The sequence below is a fragment of the Spermophilus citellus genome, assembly GCF_964194105.1.
Source record: "Spermophilus citellus genome assembly, chromosome: 18".
Lineage (NCBI taxonomy): Eukaryota > Metazoa > Chordata > Mammalia > Rodentia > Sciuridae > Spermophilus > Spermophilus citellus.
The window spans coordinates 7,651,864-7,676,498 of record NC_138200.1 but is presented as its reverse complement, the minus strand read 5'-3'; the positions used below and the strand labels follow the sequence as shown (position 1 = coordinate 7,676,498).

General features: G+C 48.2%; 2 protein-coding genes across 3 annotated transcripts in view; both read right to left on the bottom strand.

The window, feature by feature from the left end:
* Positions 1-24,635, bottom strand: part of LOC308637369 (uncharacterized protein) — a 51,155-nt gene that overhangs the window by 3,879 nt on the left and 22,641 nt on the right. Inside the window, exons 17-27 of the mRNA XM_081273676.1 lie at positions 23,619-23,864; positions 23,229-23,303; positions 22,593-22,679; positions 22,309-22,329; positions 21,925-22,005; positions 21,643-21,743; positions 21,246-21,399; positions 20,828-21,038; positions 20,065-20,580; positions 19,778-19,909; positions 19,629-19,682 (exon numbers count right to left, since the gene is read on the bottom strand). Coding sequence (XP_081129802.1) covers positions 20,508-20,580; positions 20,828-21,038; positions 21,246-21,399; positions 21,643-21,743; positions 21,925-22,005; positions 22,309-22,329; positions 22,593-22,679; positions 23,229-23,303; positions 23,619-23,864 — 1,049 coding nt within the window. The 3' untranslated portion in view covers positions 19,629-19,682; positions 19,778-19,909; positions 20,065-20,507. The remainder of the gene's footprint in view (positions 1-19,628; positions 19,683-19,777; positions 19,910-20,064; positions 20,581-20,827; positions 21,039-21,245; positions 21,400-21,642; positions 21,744-21,924; positions 22,006-22,308; positions 22,330-22,592; positions 22,680-23,228; positions 23,304-23,618; positions 23,865-24,635) is intronic.
* LOC308638142 (izumo sperm-egg fusion protein 1-like) lies at positions 166-3,544 on the bottom strand. Of its 2 annotated transcripts, XM_081275253.1 has the most exons (8): positions 3,313-3,544; positions 2,844-2,918; positions 2,259-2,345; positions 1,976-1,996; positions 1,589-1,669; positions 1,307-1,407; positions 886-1,039; positions 166-244 (listed from the first exon to the last, which is right to left on the bottom strand). In XM_081275253.1, the coding sequence occupies exons 1-8, from the start codon at positions 3,458-3,460 to the stop codon at positions 240-242; spliced, it is 672 nt and encodes a 223-aa protein (XP_081131379.1). In that variant the 5' UTR covers positions 3,461-3,544; the 3' UTR covers positions 166-239. The 2 variants fall into 2 exon arrangements, with proteins under 2 accessions (XP_081131379.1, XP_081131378.1); XM_081275252.1 differs by lacking the exon at positions 166-244 and having other exon boundaries at positions 296-1,039.

The window sequence follows — 24,635 nt, the reverse complement described above, 5'->3', positions numbered from 1 at the left end:
CTGGAGCCATCTCACCCTGCAGTGGGGCAGTCTCCACCTGGAATGGCTGGGTCGTCTCACCCTGGGCCAGCTGGGTCGTCTCACCCTGGGCCAGCTGGGTCATCTCACCCTGGGCCGGCTGGGTCATCTCACCCTGGGCCGGCTGGGTCGTCTCACCCTGAAGTGGGGCTGTCTCAGCCTCAAGTGGAGCTGTCTCAGCCTCAACTGGAGCCGTCTCAACCAGGTCTGGAGATGTCATCTCACCCTGGACAGGTGGGCCCGTCTCACCCTGGAGTGGGCCCGTCTCACCCTGGACTTGAGGGGCCATCTCACCTTGGGCCAGTGACCCCATACCATCCTGGAGTGGGGCAGTCTCACCCTGTTCTGTTGAGCCTGTATCTTCCTGGAATGGGCCCATCTCACCCTGTTCTGTTGGGCCTGTCTCACCCTGGAGTGGGGCTGTCTCACTCTGGACCCCTGGGCCCGTCTCACCCTGAACCCCTGGGCCCGTCTCACCCTGGACCGTTGGGGAAGCTGGGCCTGTCCCACCAGGGACGGCTGGACTGGTCTCACCAGTGACATTTGCACCCTGTGTCCCTGACTCTGTCTCACTCCCAAAGAGGATGCTTGTTGTTGGTGTCAACTCTGTAGCATTTGGGGGCAAAACTGACAGAGGAGGGCAATGAGCTGTCCTGGCAGGAAGTGAAAGCAAGCCCTCCCCAACACCCAAACTGTCTAGAGAAACGCCCTAGGGGACCTAGCCCCAGCGGTCAGAATCCAAAACCCAGGCAATAAGCCACACCTCCGTGGCATGAAACCTCAACCCAACCTGAAGGGAAGCCTCCACAGCTGCCCCGCAACGCCCTGGGCCCTGAATGCTCCATTTCTCTAACACCCAAGACTGACCTGTGACGAGATAATGAATGATCGTGGATGGGCCAGAGGTATTTGTACCCAGTTCACAGAGGTAGGTGCCAGTATTCTTTTGAGTTAACGAGGTAATGGTGAAGATGGGGTTCTTTCCCTGGTACAGCAAGGTCTCAGAACCATCCTCCCAAATCTACAAGCAAAATTAAGGGCATCACAGGGTCCTGGGGAATGTCAGGAATTGGGGGAATAGAGGGCTGAGGAGAACTTGGGACCTCAGTGCAGGGAGACAGGAGTGCAGAGCATCATTGAGCAGGGATTGGGGTGCCTGGGGGTCAGCAGTGACCTCACCTAATAGGCCATGAGGATTGGGTGCAGGCCAGGGCATCCAGGGGCCAAGGGCTCATACCCACCTGAGGGACTTGGGGTTTAAGGGTTAAAGGAGTTGGAATGGCCTCACCCTTTTGAATTTGTAGTCTGTGAGTTCTTGAGCAATAAGGTGCCACTTGAATAGACAGTTCAAGGTCAGGTTTTCCTTTTCATGGACCTTCACCAGGCGCTCTGATGATGGGGCATGACTGTGAGATGCTTCCTCTGGGGTCACTACCCGCCCCAAACAGTCTCAGCTCTATTTGGGCCAGGCCCTTCCCTGTCTGCAGTCTGCATTCTGAGCTCTCTAAACTGTCTCTCCTCTGGCCCCATCCCTCTCCCACCAACCCCTCCAGTCAGGTCCCATACTCACCCCCACAGTCCAGGGACTTCCAACAATGGTAATTTCCTATCCTACAATCTGGGCACCATAACAGACGCTGCAACATCAGGCCTGAAGGGGCAAGGTCAAGGCTGTATTCATCCACTAAGGTAGGTCTGAAAGAGAGGGCAAGGCAAAGGACTGAAGGGCTGGGGGGCTATTGGGCCAAATCCCCTAGGAGGGCATCCCTCCAAGGTTAATAAAGGGTCCAAACGGAATACACCTGCTACCTGCAAATCCAAGCCAGAGAAAGGTGGCTGGAGACCTAGGAACCTCTCAGATGCTGCGAATGTGCATCCAAAAAGGGGAGGGCAGGGAGGGGTGGGTATCATGGGCCATGATGAGGGTAGAAGAATAGCTTCTGTTGTCTGCACTCACCACATTTGTTGGGACAATAATCTGCCTCAGAAAGAAAACATAGGGAGAAAAGAATCAGACTTTTAAATGAAGAAGGGTGGGAGAGGGGCTGGGGAAGAGCTGAGGTGCGGGTTCTTGTGTTCCCAGGGCAAACACCTGAGAACTCCTCCCTGAGGAGTCAGCAGGAGTTGGGGACTGAGGAAGCCAAGGGCCAGGATATGGAGATGCAGGGGGCTGGAGAGAGGGGCTCAAGTGGTAGAAGGGGAATGGAGTAGGCCAGGCCAGAGCTCCCATCTTCCCTCACCTTTCTTCTGGAACTGAGCAGCATACTGGGCAAATTTGGCCTTTTCCTTGTGCAACATCTGGTATAGCTCCCTCACAAATTGGTCCCCTGGGAGGAAGCAGGGTGGTGATGAGTGCTCTCCTTGTCCCAGGCAGCAGGTGCAGGATCAGACACAGTCTACCTAGGCAGGCATTTCACTACTGGGTTGTTGCTGGGGTGGGACAGAGTCTTCTGGATTCAAGGGATCCTCCTTCCTCAGAGCACCGTGGACTATGGGGCTCGAGCTACCTGGAGGGCTGGCATTCCCCTTTCTGCCTTCTCAGGAAGGGGCACAGAAATCAAGTACTTCACACAGTGCCAGTCACTGGGCTAAGCAATGCACAGGTATCAATCCATCTAATCCTCCCAGGAGCTGAGGGAGGAGGGCACTGTGATGCTGTCCAGTGTAGAGCTGAAGAAACTGCCCAGTTTCTAGCTCAGGGCCACATGGGTAGGAAGTGGCAGAGCCAGAATTTGAACCTAGGAAATCCTGCATCACACCACTAGAGAGGCATCACTGATAGTAATAGATTCAGGACCCCCCTCCCAGCTCTTCAGTGCATTAACCTTTTACATTACTGTCTGTGATGCGTTTCAGCTGCTTCACCACACTCTGAGATGCCTTTTCCAGTATCTTCTCATCTGTGAGTGGATATAGAACCCCATGTTCCACTTTTGCTGTCTTAGATTTTCTTTGTACAAAGTAGCATAGCCATGAGTCCGCCAAGCAAGCCTAGAACTAGTTAAGGAACCAACTGCACCCTTACTTTCAATCAAAGAGCTGTTTTATTACATAAAATTGCTAGATAAGGGGCAGAAAAACTATTTGCTAGCTCAGTTGTTTTATTGCATAAAATTGATAGATAAGGGGCAGAAAAACAATATTTGCTAGCTGCCAGGATCTCTGGAATCTGCATCCCAGCCTATCCATTCCCAAGTTCAGGACTCAGCCCCTTCACCCCCCCACCCCCTGTCACCTGCAATCCTGGACCCTGCCCATCTAATCCCTAGGACTGCAACTCTGTCTTGCCCTCACCTATGGCCCCCAAAAAGGAAGCATTATTGAATTTTATCTCCTTGAATTCCTGTGCGATCCCATTTACTCTGTCGATTACTTTTTTTTGATTCTTGACATCCAGGTGTCCAGGTATGTAATTCTCCTTCAAGAACCTTAATGATCCCATAACTGCCTGGTCACATGTGATACAACAGCCTGCAGGAAGCAGGCAGCTGGCCAGTGCAGCCAATGGGAGGGCAAAACATAGCCCCATTGAGCCAGAGCACTCAGTAGAGGAAAATGCAGAGAGGGTCCTCTCACCCAGTTCAGGAGCAGGTGGTGCTAAATGGAGAGAAATCAAAGCCTGTCTTAGAAATGCCCCCCAGGACCTCACATCCTCAGTCTCCCCCATGGGAAAGGAGGATGTTCAGGAAATCTCCAAACCAAGAAGACGTGTCCTTCATCAAATAACTCGAGTGTGAAATTAATCCCCAATCCACAAAGCCCCAAATTGAGGGTCTTCATTGCATCCTGAGACATCAGAACACTCTCAACCATTCCCCATATCAGGACCCAAGATCCCCAACCCGTGCAGACTCTCCAAGCTCCCAATCCATGGGATCCACAGCTCCCGCCCCCGCCCGAATTAACGTGATCCTCAACTCCAAACCTTGACTGTATCAACCCTCACATACACAAAGCCCCAAACCCTGTTGCACCTCAGGCTGAAAAGTCCTTGTCCAGCTCAAATGAACTCTCCCGCAGGTTCTCAAAACTCCCTCAAGACCAAAGTCCACTCCAGATCCCTTACCCTGGGGACCCCACGAATGGATGCCAGACTCCCAGCCACCCTCCTGTCCCTCCTGTCCACCCTTGCCCAAGGCTACGACCTCTTATTTTCAGGGTGCACCTTCTCAGGAAACGGAGCCCCAAAGCGCCCTAAACGCGAGGCACCCTAACTCACTAGCCCCTCTCCGACCTTGATCCTTGACCTTTGCCCTCAAACCCAGGATTCGCTCAGGATCCCATTCACACTGTGAGGAACCGGTGCCGCGTCCTTCTGCCTTAATATTTCCCACGACTGTAACTCAGGTTTTGTGAGGGGCAGTTTGGCTGCGTGAAGTCGACAGCTTTCGGAAGGGGTCTGTGTCACGGGAGGTCCCGGTTCCACCAGGAACTCCAGTCACGTCTCCTTTGGAGGGCCAAATCCGAAAAAGTACTTCCTAGGGCTTTCTTTGGCCACGCCCAGAATCTGCTTCTCATTGGGCCGCAACAAAGGGAGACCCACCTACTTCTACATGACGTCACAGGGGCGTGGTTTTATCAAGACCTTCATTACAGCATCCACCCTAGAGAAGTCCATCCTCAGGCTCTGACTTTCAGAGCCCAGGACCGGGCTTCTGGCCCTCAGCGTCCTCCCTTTCTTGTCCTGGGGACCTGGATTCCAGCTTGGTGCGGCTGACAGCCTCGATATGGGGAAGGGGCCGTTTCTAGTCTAGGATTCGTACTTCCTGAAAGCGCTAAGGTCTTTTTCTTTACTGTTACTGGCGCCTCCATCCTTATGGGAATTGAGGTTCAATAACGATATTCTTTGCTCACTCAGATAAGGATACTTTTTGCTCACCACTTTCTCTGGGTGAGGAAACACCAGATCACAAGAGTGTGGAAGGTATGATGGCCACAATGAGGATGATAGGATAGGTACTGAGCTCTCTGACGATTGAGCTCTGGAAATTCTCTCTCTGTACATTTCTGCATGATTCAGAGCACCAGAAACACAGGAACAACTCTCACACTTTCAGCAGCGAAGAGCTGCCCGATCTGCTTAGGTAGCATATCTCAAAATATCTTGAATATTGAACCTCTCCAAGCTCTCATCTTATCAATATCTCCAGTTTTTAAACACACACACACACACTGCCAAGACAGGTGCAGAGACAAGGGTTGAGGGTGTGCACCTTTAATTCATACCTCCCACCCTCCTTTGTCAGCTATGTTAGGAATGGTACCCTGAAACCTGAGAAGACTACAGCCTGGACTTTTTTGAATGGATGTGATTAAATTTCGCTGTGTCAGAGGAACTCTTTCACCCTTCAAAAAGCAGCAAGTGTTTCTGAAATCTGAGTCGAAAGTCTCATACTCTGGCCAGACCCTGTGCTCCTGCTTGGATTTGACATGAATTCAGGGGTCTCTGAATCCTCAGATGCTTTCATCCCAGACCTACCTGAAGCCAGATTCAGTGCTTCTGTGAGTTCAGGGACACATCATGGTTCACCGTCTTTCTGCAGACTTGCTGGATTGCAAAAATCAGAACTCAGATACTCAGACACAGCTAGAGAAGAGAATACTTTATCTTTTTTTTTTTTTAAGAGAGAGTGAGAGAGAGAGAGAAAGAGAGAGAGAGAGAGAGAGAGAGGAATTTTTAATATTTATTTTTTAGTTCTCGGCGGACACGACATCTTTGTTGGTATGTGGTGCTGAGGATCGAACCCAGGCCGCACGCATGCCAGGCGAGCGCGCTACCGCTTGAGCCACATCCCCAGCCCCAGAGAATACTTTATCTTAATCCCAGAGACAGTAGATGCAGATCTTGTGTTTGGAAGGTAGAAGTCTCCCTGGGTTGCTGGAAGGTTCTGCCACAGAAGTTGCTGCTGCACTCTCCAATAGCTATTCCTCTTCTGTCTCCCATGTTTTCGTCTCTGCTACAGGGAAGAAAAATCCTTTGTAACTTTCATTGGGGTCCAAGGTGGTGCACAGATTTGGCTCATACCTACTCATTACTGCCCCAGCATTTCCAGAGCCTGTGAGCAGAGGAAGAGGCTGGTTCTCCCCTAGCACGAGCCAACCCTAGGGTTCATCTGAGCTCAATCCCCAGTACATACTCCAAACAGAAGCTTGCTCACTCGAGGCAGTCTCCACACCGTGATCTTTCTGATTGTTGAGCCATGACAGTCCCTTCATCATATTCTTTGCTAGAATTAAATAGAATTCTGAAGTGTTGTCCCCTAGTCCCTGCAGGGTTCTTCTGGCCCTCCCTTAGAACAACCCCCAGTAGGAATTAGTCCAGGAACCCTGAAGGAGAGCTAATGAGGGCCTGCTCTAGATCAACCACGAGGTCCTTCAGTCTTCTGAACACCAGGGCAGAAGTAACACCTCTGCTAGAAAAGACCAGCCGAGTGGACTCTAGAAGGCAGGGTTCCCTGTTCTCAGGGGCTGCCATGCAGAAATACTATGGAAATGATGATCAGGTGGGCACCGTGGCTTCTGGAGCCATCACGAGCTTCACTGGGCACTGCCAGCCATCAGAAAAGATGTTCTGCTGGTTGTAGGTGTTCAGGCAGCTCCAGGAAGCCCCTCCCCTACTTCTTTCCACCTCTGGCCAACTAGAATCTCTCTGGCCATGGGCACCACCTGCTCTGGGACCACCCCTGACTTCTCCAGAAGCTGCCAAGCCTCTGGAGACATGTCTATCTGACTCTAGCCTGATGAGACCAGTCCTAAAAGTCTCCCTGGCTTCCAAGGCCCAGCCCCTGTCTGCACTGGAGACAAGTCTGCATTAATGCCCACCCACTCAGGCAGGAAGGCAGCCTCAGGCTTGAAGACCTTCAGGAACTCTTGAGTCTGGCAGGGTGAAGCTGGCAAGGTAGACAGTGTCTCCACCAGCCAGGTAGGCAGCCCAGAAGCCAAAGGTGCCAACGGTCATGATAGTGTGGTTGTACTGAGTGAGCAGGGCAAAGTCCTTCCCTAGTGAGCCACATCACCCCAAGAGATGTCAGTGTTTCCCCAGCACCACTTCATGCCATTGCTGCTGACCACAGGGATGGGGCCTTCATGCTGTGCCCCAAACCAGTCCATAGCCTGCTGGAGGTAGGCGTGGTTGCTCACCACACCCTTCCAGCACAGGGCGATCATCGCAGATAGTCCCTATTGCAGATGACACCCACGAATGTGTGATACCATGCCCCAGAAAGGCTCAGCATGGCTGACTCCGTAAGTGGAGGTCCTCCTCCTGAAGGTAGTCATCAGGGGAATTCCCTGCAGATCTAAGGTTGTGGGAAGAAAATCCAACAGCCAGGGAAACCAGCGTGGTACAGAGTACCTTCTTCCAAATCATCCAGCCCAAGGAATGAGTGCTTCCAAATTTTCCAGAGACATCCCTCCCCATGCTAAATGGACAGTCTTCCTCCCTCATTCTCATATAATGGATCTCTCCAACTTCCTCTCTTTCCACACCCCTGGCCCCACTTGTTCTTTATTCCACTCCAGTGATGGAGCCTTACGGATGTTTCTCCTTCTACTAATAGTCATTCTCAATATCCCAAAGGAATGAGACCTTTTAAAAGACCCCCTTAAACCAATGTTCTTCCATTAGCTAGGACTCACGAAGGTGCATTTCCTAGGTGACCCCTTTCTACAGTGCCTTCTCTCCATTATTCCCGTCCCTTGACAAGGAAACCTGCTCCAACAGCGGACTCCTCCACCATGCGACCAGCGCACTGGTTTCATTAATGAGGTTCTTGGCATAAAAGCTAACTAGTGAGATCGAAATAAACACACAGACTCAGTTACCTTCTTCCATGACCAGGTCCGAGACGGCTCCCCCTCTGGTTCCCACCTCGAACCACCTGGTAGGGCAGCAAGGATTACTCAGGGCTAGCAGGAGAGAGAGAGAGGGAGCACGCCAGGGAGTAACCTTTTATTGGGGAACAAGAAATTCAGGGGAGAATTCCATCCAATGAAGGTTGAGGGGGGGCGCACTCCAAGGTCAGGGTCAGTGATTGGCCCCAGGGTCAGTGGTCAGGCACACCCCCACATGGACAGGCTCTCGCACCAGGAGAGGGTGGGGAAAGCTCCCACACAGTTTAGCCAGAATGCCTCAGACCCAAACCGGGAGTTGCCCAGTCACGTGTGAGAATGGCTCCCCACAGACTCCTCTATTTGCCCCCACTCACGTGTAGGAGGACTCCAAAGACACGCCCACAACATCAACAGAGGTTCTTACTATGCCCCTCCCTATAGGGGACACCTCCTAGAGATTTCCATACAGTGGCTCTTCTAGTAATCATGCTTTCAAACACCTGCCTCAAGGAGACAGCTTCCTACTTCATCCACTCCCCAAACAGATGCATTCCAAAGAACCCTTCTTAAAAAGGTGCTCTTGTCTCCATTCTGTAAAAATGGAAGCAGTGTGTCACCTTTCTAAAATAAACCTAAGACTGTGTGCATGAATGAATGTGTACTAGTCCCACTGATACGTTCAATGCACAGATGAAAATACACTCAAGTTCTCCACTGTCACCCAAATGTGTAAATGCACACAAGTGCCAGCACCCCCTGCCTGCATCCACAGTGGTCAAACGTCCCAGTGAAAACCATCACCTTTTACAAATGGGTTCATCCGCTCCCCCACCAAAGAAATACAGGCTTTTCTAGATCAAGACCCCAGACACCAGTCAAGGACGTCCCTGCCCCAGGACATGCACTCTCCTGTCGCCTTCCCTCAAGAAATGATGTCTGCACGGGTACTCCTTCCTGCAGTGGACTCTCCTTTGGAAAGACACAGCTTGCCCTCCACTTTCAGTGACAGGACCATGCCCTGTTTGTGCCTCCAGTGTAATCTTGTCAGCCATCTCCCCTCCGCCTCCTCCACACTCACCACGCTATTTCCTCCTCTGCAACCTGGTCCGCGCTTGCTTACCAGAGGAATTCTGAGAGCTATAGATTTATCACTCTCCAATGACAGGGGGGACATAGGGCTCTGGGTGGTTGGGGAAGCGATGCTCACCTAGGCATCTGATAGCACTGGTGCAGTAGGTAGCAGTGTGATAGGGGCTCTCCCAGAACAAAAAAGGCAATATGTCACACTTAGTTTTCATGCCAACTCTCCTGTAAATCTGTCGGCACTATGTAACTCATGCATGATTTATGCATGCTACTGTTCCAGCTTTTTTGCACTGTATAGCATGAGAATACCCAATCAAAATATATGTTCCCTTATCTGAGAGAAAAAGGGTTTGCAACAGGTATATAAGGCAACACCTCCCTGCATTTGGGGCTTGGCTTTTGGATGATAATCTGCCCTGTCTGCGCTGATACAAAATAAACCCTGCTACCTGTCAAATGCCCCAGTGCTCTGACTCCCCTGCAAATCAGCATTTCTTGGGGACTAGTCCAGGAATCAGAGGCAGCAATTATACTTCTGGACTGACTCTAATCTGGTCCAAACATGCACTGTGGTCTGTAAAGATGTTCCTCGTGATCTTTACTGGAGTGTTTACAGCCACGCTACCCTTCACTCCATCTTTTCTGAGCCTAAGTGAAATTTAGGCCCCTTGTTTTTCTTTCTTCTTGTATTTATTCAGAGGCCAGTTGTTCAAGGGTCCACTCAAATATACTTTTTCAAAAGGCGAGGGGAGATCTTCTCCTTTAAAGAGTCCTAAACAGGGAAAATGAACAGCGGGAATGGTGTGGATAAATCTGCCTTCATGAAGGAGGAGTGTCCAGTTGAACTTTATATAAATAATATATTTTAGTTGAAGGTGGACAAAACACCTTTATTTATTTATTTTCATGTGGTGCTGAGGATCGAACCCAGTGCCTCGCACGTGCTAGGTAAGCACTGTACCACTAAGCTACAACCCAGCCCCTCCAGATGAACTTTGAACTTCAGCATAATTTCTTCAGCATAATTGTCTCCTACATGTGGAAATCATAACTGCCAAAAAGCCAGAAAATCTTTGTTTTCTGTTGATTTTATGTAAATGTGTGCACATCTGTGATTGTATGTTTTACCAACATATGTGTTTGTACAACATTTACATGATTCCAAAATTGACATATTGATAAATAAATAAGCACTCACTAAAAAAAGAAATGGGTCCAAATGCCTTTAAAAAAAGAGAATTTTAAAATATTTTTTAGTTTTCGGCGGACACAACATCTTTGTTGGTATGTGGTGCTGAGGATCGAACCCGGGCCGCACGCATGCTAGGCGAGCACGCTACCGCTTGAGCCACATCCCCAGCCCCTGCAAATGCCTTTTAGTTTATATGACTTAAACACTTATGAAAAATTCAATTTAAATTGGTTAAATGAATAAAAGGAAATATATGTCTTTCCTGACCCACCTGTTTTTCTATGTGGTAAGGCAATTAATAGAATGTTGGTCTCTATATGATGTTTAAAATATGGTCTATTGTTTCTAGGATTTTTCTTTAGCAGGAAAAATATGGCTTTTACTGTTACACTTGTCTGATATCTTGGTTTTTGTGGATAACCTGAAGTTAACATTTAAAAATAAGTTTATTAGGGGCTGGGGATGTGGCTCAAGCAGTAGCGCGCTCGCCTGGCATGCGTGTGGCCCGGGTTCGATCCTCAGCACCACATACCAACAAAGATGTTGTGTCCGCAAAGATGGTGTGATAACTGAAAAAATAAATATTTTTTTAAAATAAATAAATAATAAAATAAAATAAAAATAAGTTTATTAGACTGAACCTAAATGGCACTAGTCTTCTTTATAAAAGAGTTTGTTGGAGATGAGATTTAATTCACAATGTTAAAATGCTAAAACATCACCTGCTAAATATAAATTCAAGTACCCTTGACTTCTTAAATTCCATAAGAAAAAGATATATATATTATTATTGTGTCCTTATAAACTGGTAAAGAGAAAAAAGAGTTTAGGATTGATTTGTTTCTGGGTCTTCCCTAAATTATGGTTACTAAGAGTTAATACTCTAAAAGATATATTTCTATATACAAAGAGTACAAAAAGTCTCAAATGCATTTCAATTAAAGTACTGTAAAAAGACAAACATAAGGCATTTCACATTATAATTTGTCTAAAATCAAAAATTTCATAAGGATTGTTTCAGAGTATAATGTAAAGAGTCAGCAACCAGGAAAGAGATATAAAAACTATAGGTATAGACTGATAATTGGTGCAACCACTATGGAAAGCAGTATGGAGAAAACTTAGAATGGAACCTCCATTTGACCCAGTCATCCCACTCCTAGATTTATATCCAAACAACTTAAAATCAGCATACTATAGTGATGCAGCCACATCAATGTTTATTGCATCTCAATTCACAATAGCTATGGGACCAACCTAGGTGCCCTTCAATAGATAAGTGGATAAAGAAACTGTAGTGTAAAAATACAATGGAATATTACTCAGCCTTAAAGAATGAAATTATGGCATTTGCTGGTAAATGAGTAGAACTGGAGAATATTATGCTAAGTGAAATAAGTCAATACCAAAGAACCAAATGCCGAATGTTTTCTCCGATATGTGGACGCCAATTCACAATGGGGGTGGGTGGGTGGAGAATAGTAATATTTTGGACTAAACAGAGGAGAGTGAAAGGAGAGGAGGGGGCATGGGGGTATAAATGATAGAATGAATTGGACATTATTACCCAATGTGAATATGATTACACGACTTGTGTAACTCTACATCATGTACAACCAGGGGAATGAAAAGTTATATTCCATTTATGTATGATGTGTCAAAATGCATTCTTCTGTCGTGTATAACTAGAATGAATAAAAAAGGAAAAAAATATAGGTGTAGAAATATATTTTAATATCAAAATTTTAAAATGTTTCTGGATAAAAATGTGTAAATAGGTTATTGTGTGTCTAAGTAAGTTGCACAGGTTTGAGAATGAATTTCAAGAAGCTTGTGATTAATTTGGCTATAATGAGTACCATCAGTTGAAGTTATTTAGGGGTTTTTCCTAAGGTCAAATATTAATGTACTGATATAAACCAGAATTTAATTCTCTGTTAAAGTAACAAGGTTTTCTTAAGCCATTTATCTTCTCTTATTTTTCAAGATTACTGTGCTTCTTAGGTTTTATTATTTAGGGGAACTAGTTTTAAAGAAATTAAGGTTTGTACAGTCAACTCATATTTTGGATCATTACACTAAGGGTTCTACATTTTCTTTAGAAGTTATACTTGGTTAATATAAGGATATCAATGCAGTTATGATGTTACCGACTTATTTGTATATTAGATGTATTCATATCTTCCAACTATACAAGTCTTTTTTAGAGAACTTTACCAAGCTGGTATTCTCCAAACTAAAGTTGTCTGTAGTGGCAGTCCCTTTCAGACTCATGTAGAAATAACAAATTTATTAGCTGGGGACTTATTTATGTCATTAAAATATTTTGTAATTTGATAAAAATAACCTGTCATCCAAAAAGTGATATGTATAAAATTTTGTTACTCTCCACACTGGGATGGAAATTTAAATGTATCTTTTGGAAGGAAACAAGGAAAGCCTAATTTATTTAAAGGTTAGCAATATGGAATATGGAAGCATTTTGCCACTTTATTACTTTTCCACAAAAAATATGGCTGAGAGATCTCAAGTTTTGATTCATGTTTCAGATGATGATGATGATGTAGTGTGTTATTTGTCAAGAGCCCCATCTTACCTGAGATATGTCAATACCTCTCAGCCTACTCACTCTTTGTTAAGATGGAGCCAAAGTAGGGTACACTTAAGCTCATTTAAAGTTGTGTTCAAAGGAAAAATTTTTAAAATTGTACTTGAACCCAACATCTTTATTTTCTGTATTTTTTTTTTATGTGGTGCTGATGATCAAACCCAGGGCCTCGCATGTGCGAGGCGAGTGCTCTACTGCTGAGCCCCAACCCCAGCCCCTCAAAGGATAGATTTTTGTGAAGATTACTGTGATCTCAAAATCACCGAGGGATAGAACACAAAACCAAGTAAAGGTTTGGGAAATTATAAAAGACATGTAACATTATAAGAGTTTTAAAAGAAAGTAAAATTTGTAACAGGTCTCATGTGATTGAGTTGGCATATCTTTGGTTCTTTGTGAAGGCAAACTAGACACCAAAGATATGTTATTATTAGATATATTATTATTATAGAAATTATGTTTCTTGGTTCAAAGCTATTATACAAACTAAATGTTTTTGGTCTTGTTAATGACACTTTGTATGTTCCTATGGAACTTTATAAATTTTGCCTGTGTCTTGAAATAATATTCCTTCTAACAGGACCTGAGTTAATTCTGAAATAAGCCATTACCATGGGACAGACAAAATAATAAGGCTGGCTCTTCCAGTACTAATGCTGACCCCAATTAAATGAAAGGGATAAATAACTGTAAAGTTTTAAGTTAAAATCTAGTACTCCTACTTCAAGACTCATGAAACCTGCCTGCTGGACGTTTAAAGCCAAAACAAAGTTAAGGAAGTTAAAGGGCTAAAGGAAAACAGCCAATATTTGGTTCTTGCCCTCTGAGGGCATCTATGGCCCAGGGAATAATGGGAGTTTTTTCCTAAGGGCTTTACAACTCAGGGTCACATGATCTCCTGATCAGGGGGATCAAAGGGACCCTTGAGAACAGGAAGCCAACCAGTGCACATTCTGCAAAGAGGATGGTTACTGAAAAAGGAAATATCCCCAATACTTCCAAGGGAAGTCACATTTGGTCAGGAAGATGGTGACCCATCCTGGCAGATGGAACAACTGGTAGAGGAAACTAGAGGGGCTATGAGGCTTCTCACTAGTTCCCAAGAGTGAACCCCTGAGGAATCTCAGCTGACCCTTGAGAATAAATAGGAACAAGGTCAATTTAGGCCAACTTGGTCTTGAATATCTGGGAGATTTATAAACAAAACAGCCACTCATGGGCCAGCATTCATGACTAAGGTGGTGTAATTGATGACAGAGGAATTAAAGATCACCTGGAAGTTACACACTGCGTGGTGTCCACAGAGCTCCAGGAAGGTGGAGTGAATGAACCAAACTCTAAAGTTACTACTAGGCAAACTGTGTCAGGAAACCCAGCTGCACTGGGACCAGGTATTACTAATTATTAAGAATTAAGTCTACCCTGCTAGACAGACAGGGACCTCTTCTTATGCCATTCATTTTGTGTGTGTGGAGGGGGGAGTACGGGGGACTGAATTCAGGGGCACTTAACCACTGAGCCACATCCCCAGCCATGTTTTGTATTTTATTTAGAGACAGGGTCTCACTGAGTTGCTTAGCACCTTGCTTTTGGTGAGGCTGGCTTTGAACTCGTGATCTTCCTGTCTCTGCTTCTCGAGCTGCTGGGATTACAGGTGTGTGCCACAGTGCCCAGCCTTATGCCATTCTTTATGAATGCCCTCCTCCCATTATAAAGGGTATATAAGATCTAAAAAGTGTGCAACTTTACTCTGAGGCAGCAGATGCAGACTGTAGGCTCTACCCTGATCCCTAGACACCATTGGATTAGGGAATGGCTACCCATGAGCCTGACCACAGATGTCCACCCCTTTAAACTTGGAGATGCTGTATGGGTAAAGAAATAAAATGTCCAACCCCTAAAGCCTCTTTTGAGGGGTCCATTCACTGTAATTTTACCCACCCCTACCTACAAATCAAGGTGGCCAAGGTGGTCCCCTGGATTCAGCACAGCAGAGTGAAACCAGCTTTATGTAACTGGGCATGCATCCCCAGGCCACCCCCATGCAAGTTTACCATCTAAAATAAGCAAGCTGCACCCTCAAGAGACCCCAAAGACAACATCCCTGCTTTAGTCACTCTGGAAGCTGACTAATCTGTGCACGGCAGAAGCTTGAGGGATAGACTACCTGCCAGGATAAACGGACTTTTATCTCCTATAAGTTTCTCACAAAAATGCTTGGGCACCGTCACACCTTACCTCTCTCTGTTGTCACAGTCCTAGCCTTAATTTTTGCTGTAGGATTAGCAGAGACTGCGCCAACTGACTGACACTGGGTTGAAAAGTCTCTATTAGCATTTTTTTCACCCCACCCTTTAAATTTTTTTTTTAATTTTGATGTTATATATGACAACAGAATGCATTAGAATTCATATTACAATTATAGAGCACAATTTTTCATATCTCTGGTTGTACACTCTTCACCCCCTTTTGATAGGGCATTTTGTTGCCCTTGGAAGCATCTGATCTGGCTCCCATTTTTAGATTTAAGCTCTTCATCCTGTGACCCAGGCCTTCACATGATTCAATCAGGCCAAGGTGTTGCCACAACCTACTTTATCATTTTTCCTGCCAGGGAACAGTCTTGGGGACCTGCAGGTATAACAAGACCACATATTCTATCTGCCAACAGGGGGATCAATATACTTGTTTCAATCCACAGTATTCCCCAGCTGAGGATTGGCTGGAAGTCCAAAGCTTACCAGAAGGCGACGTGAAACAGGTCCATTAATTTACACAGTTGACTAATCTAAAGCAACCAGTGTCAGTATCCTTGATGCATGGGAGGTCATGAGACTTGAGCACTTGATGTTACCTGCCCTATGGTCTCAGTAAGTCCACCACATCACATGGAGACATATCTGGGGAAATGAGGTACAGGTTCAATGTCAAGTATATGTGTGAACAGCCTGAAAATGGTGTGTGGGATCCATGGGTACTGATTATGCTGAGTTTTTTGGTCCCTCTTGCAGTTGTGTTACATGGGCCACCTGGCAGAGTGGTAACAGTAAAACTCCCAAACTTCAAAAGGGTGTCGCTACACCAGCTATAAATTGCAAGCCTATAATTTTGTTAATTTCACTATTGTTGACCCTGAAGACTCAGGATGGAGAACAGGCCACCCAACTGGCCTATGTATAGTTTGGAGGAGGTGCTGCCCTGGAACCAGATGGTACTTCAAAGGGGTTACAACTTCACTGAAGTCTTCCTCCCACCAGATCTTTCATTCCTTTTATGAGGAAATGGAGAAAAGCCTGTCTCCTATCTTCGCCATAAAAACAAACCCATTCCTAACCTTGGCAGAGGCTCTGGTTCAATCTCTAAACATGTCTTCTTGCCATGTGTGTAGAGAAACCAATACAGGGTTATCAGTGGCCATGGGAGGCTAAAGAGCTAGACCCCCATGAGCCCTATAGTGGAATCATTCTCTCCTCTTCAACCACTGGTGTCTGGTTTCTCAAAACCTCAATACTGTCTTACCTGAGAGGAAACACTGTTTAACATCTCAGTTGGGTCTCTACCATGTCTGGGCCCAAAACTCTGTAATATAACTACCCAGATAACTACACTGGCTACGTGGAAGGGCCACCTATGCTAAAGTGCCCCAATTCTGGTCCAGATCTGGTGTACGGGGACAATTTGCCCCTCCTTTTTCCTCCTTCCATTAGCAAGATGGGAGTAGTTGGGAGCCCCAGTATATGAAGACCAAGGGGCCCAAAGAGAGTGGCAGGCCCTGGCAACTGGCGACTGGAAAGATGACGAATGGCCCCCTGAGTGGATAATTCACTATCTTGGTCCAGCCACCTGGGCAGAAGAGGGGTCCTGCGGGTACTGAACTCCCATGTATATGTTAAATCACATCGTTAGGCTAACAGCTGTTGTTGAAATTATAACTAATGAGATGACACAAGCCCTCAATTTACTGGCTAAGCAAGGTATTCAAGTGCACAGAGCTATTTATCAGAATTGTTTAGCATCAAACACTACTTGCTTGCTTCTGAAGGTGAGATGAGTGGGAAATTTAACCTGGGCAACTATTACCTACAAATAGATGATGAGGGCAAGGTCAGAGTAGAAATCAGATTAAAAAACAACAACAACAACAAAAAAGGTCATTTATGTCTTGGTCCAGACTTGAAAAGGTTGGAATCACAAGGAATTATTTGAAGGATGGTTTTCAATTTTGGGGGGATTCAAAACTCTTACAAGTGTTGTGGGTTTAATGCTGGGAGCCTGCCGACTCCTACCCTGCCATATTACCCCTGGTTATGAACTCTATCTCCAGTCTCATGGAGGTATGGTTGGGCAGCACGTGTTATGATGTCACAGAGATATAAGCCTTTAAGTCAGGATGATGCCCTTTGACCCTAAAGGGACCTGAGCATCAAAGGGGAGAATGGGGTAAGGGCCCTCCCAGAACCAAGAAAAGGCAACATGTCACATTTACTGTGCATGCCAACTCTGCTGTAAATCTGGGGTGACTCTGTTGTAACTCAGTTATGTGTGATGCTGTCCCAACTTTGTTGCAACTCTATAGCATAAAAATACCCCATCAGAATGTGTATTACCTTATATGGGAGACAAAGAGCTTGCCAGAGGTATATAAGGCCAGCATCCCTGCATACTCAGCCTTTGGATAACAATCCTCTGTGTCTCTGCAGGCACAAATAAATAAATTCCTTCCTGTTGAATGTCTCGGTGCCCTGTCTGTGTTCAAATCCCACAACAGCAGGGGTGATTGCTGGGGGCCTGGATGAGTCAACTGATCAACATCCGGGGTCTGCAGGATCTGCTGGGGAATCAGCTGCCCCTGGGGCCATGCTCAGTGCCTCCTGCCTGCATTCTGTGGCCCGTGCAGGCTCAGCTCTGACATGCTGCACCAGAAGGGCAAGTTTTCCCAGCTCTCCTCGCCCCTGCAACCAGCTGAACCAGGACTGGTTAGCGCCTCCCCACCAGGAGCAACTCTGGAACAGTTCTTCTCTGGCTGCCACAAAGGGGCACAGGTACCTACCGAGAAAGTTAAAAAACAGGGTGAGATTGGAAAGATCAGGGGTGGGAGGAGCTGAGATCATCCAAACAGAACTGGCCACCTAGAGCTGATATTTCCCACCACACCTGGGCTTTCGAAGATGCTGTCCACTGTGCCTGGAACTACCCTTGTTCTTTTACCCACTGCAGTTTTGAAAATCCATTCCTTTAATGTTATTTCATTTAGCACCCACTATCTGCTAGGAACTATTCTAGATGATGAATTACAGAGAAGACTCTATCCTCTGGGACATGGAAACAATCTCCCAATAAACGCCCTTCATTGACAGTCCAGATTGAAGGAAGTAACTGTACTGTGGGACGTGGCTTTTCCAGGCCCCAACACAGGCTCTGGCACATACTTGGTGCCCAAGGGAAGTAAACTAATGAATAATCGATGTGCACATAAAATAATGAATGATCGATGTGCACAAAGGCACTGGGCTCAATCCCCAGCACCATAAATAAACAAACAAACAAATAAATATATATATTTGGGAAGGTGGAAAATTCACCTGGCAATGGCCCTGTTATATTCCCAGGGCCCTAACAAATGTGTGCCTCTCAACAGGTAATCAACGAACTCTTTAAAGACATAATCAGAATCGCCATTCATAATTAAGCATAAATTGTATAACAACTCCTGTGTTAAGCCTTTTACATACATGATAGACCCAAAAAGTCACCTATGTCTCAGACCCCTCCTTGGCCCCGCCCACCCCTCAGAGCCTGCCCCTCCAGAGCCACGCCCTCAGCCCTTCCCAGTAGGGTCCTACTGGCTGCGCCTTTTAGCTCTGGAGGCCCAGAGTCCCTAAGCACTGGCTCACCGTCACTGACCGCAGCCCCCGAAGGTTTCCTGCTCCAAGCAGCACACCACAGCTCCTGCACCAGCAGTGGGCGCTCCGAGTAGCCCAGCACGCGCAGGTGCTCCGGCTGGCCTTGTCTAGTTGATCCAGCCCGTCGCACAGCATGAAGACGTCCACGCCGCTGCTCTTGCATGGGCTGCTGCTGGGGCTGCTGGCCAGCCCATAGTGCTCCAGCGCTTCAGCCACCAGCTCCCGCGCCGTGGCCAGCACGCGCTTGTGGTTGGCACCCGACGCCAGGCCCGTGCCAGAGATCTTGAGGATCCCCGGGGATGCAGTGGTGCGAGACTCCAATGGAGGCTCAAGGGCCACGCCCATTTGCAGCTCCAGCAGTTCTATCTCGCTGGCCCAGCGCTGCTGCGCGTCCCTGGGACTCGTCAGACCTCCAGCGTCCCCAGATTTGGTGGTCCCGGTCCCCGAACCACGAAAGAGCTGAGAGATGGGCTTGGTGTGGTTCCTCGAGGGTCTCCATACAGCATTCACTACGCCCACACGCCCACCACCTGCACATCAGGACAGCTGATCCTACACTGCAGCTCGCGGTGTCACAGGAAGAATACCTGGGAGCCACCAGTGAAGCAAGACACAAGAGAGTCATCCAGAAAGGCAAGCAGACACCAAGATGGGGTCCCGGGAAGAGGGAAGCACACAAAGGCGGAAGAGAGAGACAGGGACCAAGAGAGAAGGGAGCAGAGAAGAAAGAATAGACAATGACCCAGGGTCTACCAAGATAGGTGGTGGGTAGAAGTCACAGAAAAGAGAGATTCAAATAAACAAAGGCCAATCCCCCACTCCCAAGAGGTGAGCAAGGAGGGGAGGAAGGAAGGCCAATCACAGCCGGCTCTGTGTGGCCTCAGTGCCTAAGCCCACCTCTGTGTGGCCAACCCCAGTGCCTAAGCCCACCTCTCCCCCCCCCCCACGGGCCCAGGTAAACCAGTATCTGACTTCCTGTTCTCATCACCCAGGCTCCCTTGCCCATTCAGGACTGGAACAGGAGACAGGTCTCTCAGGGTCCCTGACAAGAAAGCAATGCATGGGGCTGAGCCCAAACCAGGGACAGATGGAAGGCAGGTGGGCCAGGGGCAGGTGGACCACTTTGTGGCTACTCACATGACAGAGGCAGGATGGGCCTGTGGCTCCGGGCTTGGTGGGGAGGATGGATCCACAGGCACACAGGAGAGGGAGCTTTCTAAAGCGGGTGGGGTGCTTCCACCCTCCCTCAATACACCAGAGAGCCTGGCCCTAAGGGAAGGTGGATATACATCCCAAATGGGCTGGGGTTAGGGGAATGAGGCAGAGGGACATCTGGGAGATGGAGGGGCATCTGGGGAGAGGGATGGGCCCTGGACTACAGGCCCAGGAGGACTGATGGCTGCAGTGGGACCCAGGAGTCTTACCTGGCTCTTACCTGTTGCAGGTCGGGCAGCACCCAGAGGGCCTGGCTCTGATGTCCTGGGTTAGTTCCTGATCCCTTTAGAAAAGCCTGTGCCTCTGATCCAGCCCCCAACACTGTGCGGCAGACATTAAAAGGCAAGAGGAAACCCAAGGAAGAGGTGGGAGGGGGTGTCCTGAGAAAACCAGGCCTGGGGCAGGAGACCTAGGTAGGCCTGGCCCTGGCCTGTTTCTTGGTTCTGGAATTATATCACAGTCTGCTGTCCCCTCCACCAGACCTCAGTGGTGCCATGTTCCTCACCCTCCTCCCTGAGGCAGGAGCCCATGTCCTGATCTGTCCTCTGGGGGAACCCAAGGTATTATTCAGTCAAGAGGATTGAGTCAAATACTTAGACCACAAGACATGTATTTAATTATTTTTCTCTTTTGAGGCCCTTGTCTTTGACGGCTAAGAAGCTGTATTTTCCAGGCTCTCATCTGAGGTCTTGGGTTTCTCTTTTGATTTTCGCCAGTAAATTAGCCTGAGGGAGATTGAATGCGTTGAGATTTGCAAATCATGGAACCATGTTAAGTAGAAAGCAGTTGGGACCCACTCCCCAACTCCCAGCCCCACAGAGCTGACCTATTCAAACAACTATCAAAGCCTGGCCCTCCTAGGTAAGCCCCCCACGCTGTAACTCCCACCAGCGTTCTGGAAACCTCAGTGGCTCTGCCAACTGCTCCAGCATTGGGCAGTAGGAAGCCCTGCCATTCTCTGCAGTGACTTGCCTGAGGATAAGTGCTACTATCAGGAATATAGAGAAGGAGATCAGCAGCCAGAAGAGGATGTTTTGCAGCCTAGTCTCAGTGTCGGAGGAATGGGTGGTCGTGATCGTGATGATGGTCTCCGGCTGGTCTGGGATAACCGGAATATTCCCCCCCTCCTCCTCCGTTTCAATGTGTGAACCTGGTTTCTCTTCACGGGCATTTGGGGGTATCACTGACAGAGAAGGGACACAGTCAATGGGCAGGGCAGGGATAATGGCCAGCCTATCTCAGTACCCAGGCCAACCAGTAGAAACTTCCCAGGGAACCCTGTCCCTACCGTGAGATGAGGCAGAACCCCATCTGAAGTTAAGCTTCCAAAGCTAAGTATACCTCCTTCTAATAATACCCAAGGCCCCAGTTCTCTATCCCCAGTACTGACCTGTGACATGATATGAAATGATGGTGGCTGGGCCCGACTTCACCGTGTCCAGCTGGCAGCGATATTTGCCTTCATCCGCTTCAGTCACCCTTGGCTTTGTCAGGGTTGATTCCTTCCCCTTGTACAGCAAGGTCTCAGAATTGTTCTCCCAAACCTAGATACAAGCTCAAGAGTATCACAGAGGCATGGGGATTTCAGGAATTGGGGAAATACAGGGCTGAGAAGCTCCCGGGGCCTCAGGAACATAGGAATACAGGGGATCATCAAGCAGGACTTGGGGTGCCTGAGAGTCAGGAGTGACCTCACCTACTAGGCCATGGGGTTGGGTGTAGGTCAGGGGCTCATACCAGCTTGAGTGACTTGGGGTTTAAGGGTTACAGGAGTTGGAGGGCCCCACCCTGTAAAATTTGTAGTCTGTGAGGCCTTCAGAAATATGGTGCCAAGTGAGCAGACAGTCCAAGATCATGTCTTCCATTTCATGGACCTCCACATGGCGCTCTGAGGATGGGGCATGACTGTGAGATGGTTCTTCTGGGGTCACTGCCCTCCCCAAACAGTCTCAGCTTGGTTTGGACCAGGCCCTTCCCTGCCTCCTGTCTGTATTCTGAGCTCTCTGGACTGTCCCTCCTGTGGTTCCATCCCTCTCCCACCAACCCCTCCAGCAGGGTCCCATACTCACCCCCGCAGGTCTTGGACTTCAGGCATGTATGAACCTCCTTCTCACAGTTCCGGCACCATATCAGAGTCTGCAACATGACGCCTGGAGGGGCAAGGTCAAGGCTGTATTCACGCGCTAAGGTAGGTCTGAAAGAGAGGGCAAGGCAAAGGACTGAAGGGCTGGGGGGCTACTGGGCCAAATTTCCTAGGAGGTCATCCCTCCAAGGTTAGTAAAGGGTTCAAACAGAGTACACCTGCTACCTGCAAATCCAAGCCAGAGACTGGTGGCCGGAGACCCAGGAACCTCTCAGATGCTGTGAATGTGCATCCAAAAGGGGGAGGGGGAGGGGTGGGTATCATGGGCCACGATGAGGGTAGAAGAATAGCTTCTGTTGTCTGCACTCACCACATTTGTTGGGACAAAAAGCTGCCTCGGAAAGAAAGATAGGGAGAAGAGAATCAGACTTTTAAATGAAGAAGGGTGGGAGAGGGGCTGGGGAGGAGCTGAGGCATGGGTTCTTGCTTTCCTAGGGAAAGGGCCTGAGGGAAGTTCCCCCTGAAGGGCAGGCAGGAGGAGGGGACTGAGGAAGCCAAGGCCTGGATGTGGAGATGCAGGGGGCTGCAAAGAGGGATTCAGATGGTGGAAGGGAGATAGGGTAGGCCAGGCCCAGGGTTCCCATCTTCCCTCACCCTCCTTCAGGAACTGAGCAGATTCGTGCATAAAATCCCCCTTTTCCTTGTCCAACATCCAGTACAACTGCCTCACGAATTCCTCCCCTGGAAAAGAGTGGGGCGTAGCTCAGCTGTTCCTCTCTCGGTGGTGCAGGACCTCATGGGGGCCTCTGTCTATGGAGTTGGCGTTGTTATTGTTATTATTTTTTGAAACAGCCTCTAGCTGTCGTTCAGGCTGGTCTGTCTGGACTTCTGATCCCAACTGATCCTCCTGTCTCAGCCCTCCTGAGCACCACGGACTGGGGGGCATGCGCTACCTGAGGGGGCTGGCATTCCCCTTTCTGCCTTCTCAGGAAAGGGCACAGAAATCAAGTACTTCACACAGTGCCAGTCACTGGGCTAAGCAATGCACAGGAATCAATCCACCTAATCCTCCCAGGAGCTGAGGGAGGAGGGCATTGTGATGCTGTCCAGAGTAGAGCTGAGGAAACTGCCCATTTTCTTGATTTAGGCCACATGGATAGAAAGTAGCAGTGCCAGAACTGGAACCTAGGAAATCTGGCTCCAGTGTCCTGCATCATACCAGCCAAGAGTCATCACTGACAGCAATGGCTGCCCCGAGATTCAGGAGCCCCCGCCCTTGAGTACACTAACCTTCTACGTCACTCTCTGTGATGATTTTCAGCTCCCTCAAGAAATTCGAGGCTGCGTGTTTTATTGTTTTTTCATCTATGGGCAGACAGAGAACACCATGTTCCAACTTTACTGCCTCCTGTCATTTCTACCATGCCCATGGGAACACACTGCAAGGATAGACCTAATTACGGAACTCACTATTCTGTTTCCCTCTGGGAACTGTTTTCTTACAGATAATTGCTAGATAGGAAGTAGAAAAACAGTGTTTGCTAGCTCTGGGAGGGCCTGGAACCTGTATCACAGACTTCTGTAGATCAGGAGAACCTGGCCCAGCCCCTTTCATCTCTGGCCCTAGAAATCCTGACCAAAACCCTCTTATGGGAAGCACCAAACATGCCCTGCCCTCACCTACGGCTCCCATATAGGAACCCTCTTTAATCGGCAGTTCCTTGAATTCGTTCAGAGTTTTGTGTACAAAATCCATCACTTTTTTGTGACCTTTGGCATGCAAGTGTCCAGGCAGGTAGTCTGTCTCCAAGGACTTTACTGCTGCTATGACTGTCGGGTCACATGTGATACAACAGTCCGCAGGAAGCAGGCAGCTGGCCAGTGCAGCCAATGGGAGGGCAAAACACAGCCCCATTGAGCCGAGCACTCAGTAGAGGAAACACCAGGAGGGTCCTCTCACCCGGGTCAGGAGCAGGTGGTGCTAAATGGAGAGAAATCAAAGCCTGTCTTAGAGATGCCCCCCAGGACTCACATCCTCAGTCTCCCCCATGGGAAAGGAGGATGTTCAGGAAATCTCCAAACCAAGAAGACATGTGTCCTTCATCAAATAACTTGAGTGTGAAATTAATCCCCAATCCACAAAGCCCCAAATTGGGGGTCTTCATTGCATCCTGAGACATCAGAACACTCTCAACCATTCCCCATATCAGGACCCAAGATCCCCAACCCGTGCAGACTCTCCAAGCTCCCAATCCATGGGATCCACAGCTCCCGCCCCCGCCCCCGCACGAATTAACGTGATCCTCAACTCCAAACCTTGACTGTATCAACCCTCACATACACAAAGCCCCAAACCTGTTGCACCTCAGGCTGAAAAGTCCTTGTCCAGCTCAAATGAACTCTCCCGCATGTTCTCAAAACTCCCTCAAGACCAAAGTCCACTCCAGATCCCTTACCCTGGGGACCCCACGAATGTGTGCCAGACTCCCAGCCACCCTCCTGTCCCTCCTGTCCACCCTTGCCCAAGGCTACGACCTCTTATTTTCAGGGTGCACCTTCTCAGGAAACGGAGCCCCAAAGCGCCCTAAACGCGAGGCACCCTAACTCACTAGCCCCTCTCCGACCTTGATCCTTGACCTGTGCCCTCAAACCCAGGATTCGCTCAGGATCCCATTCACACTGTGAGGAACCGGTGCC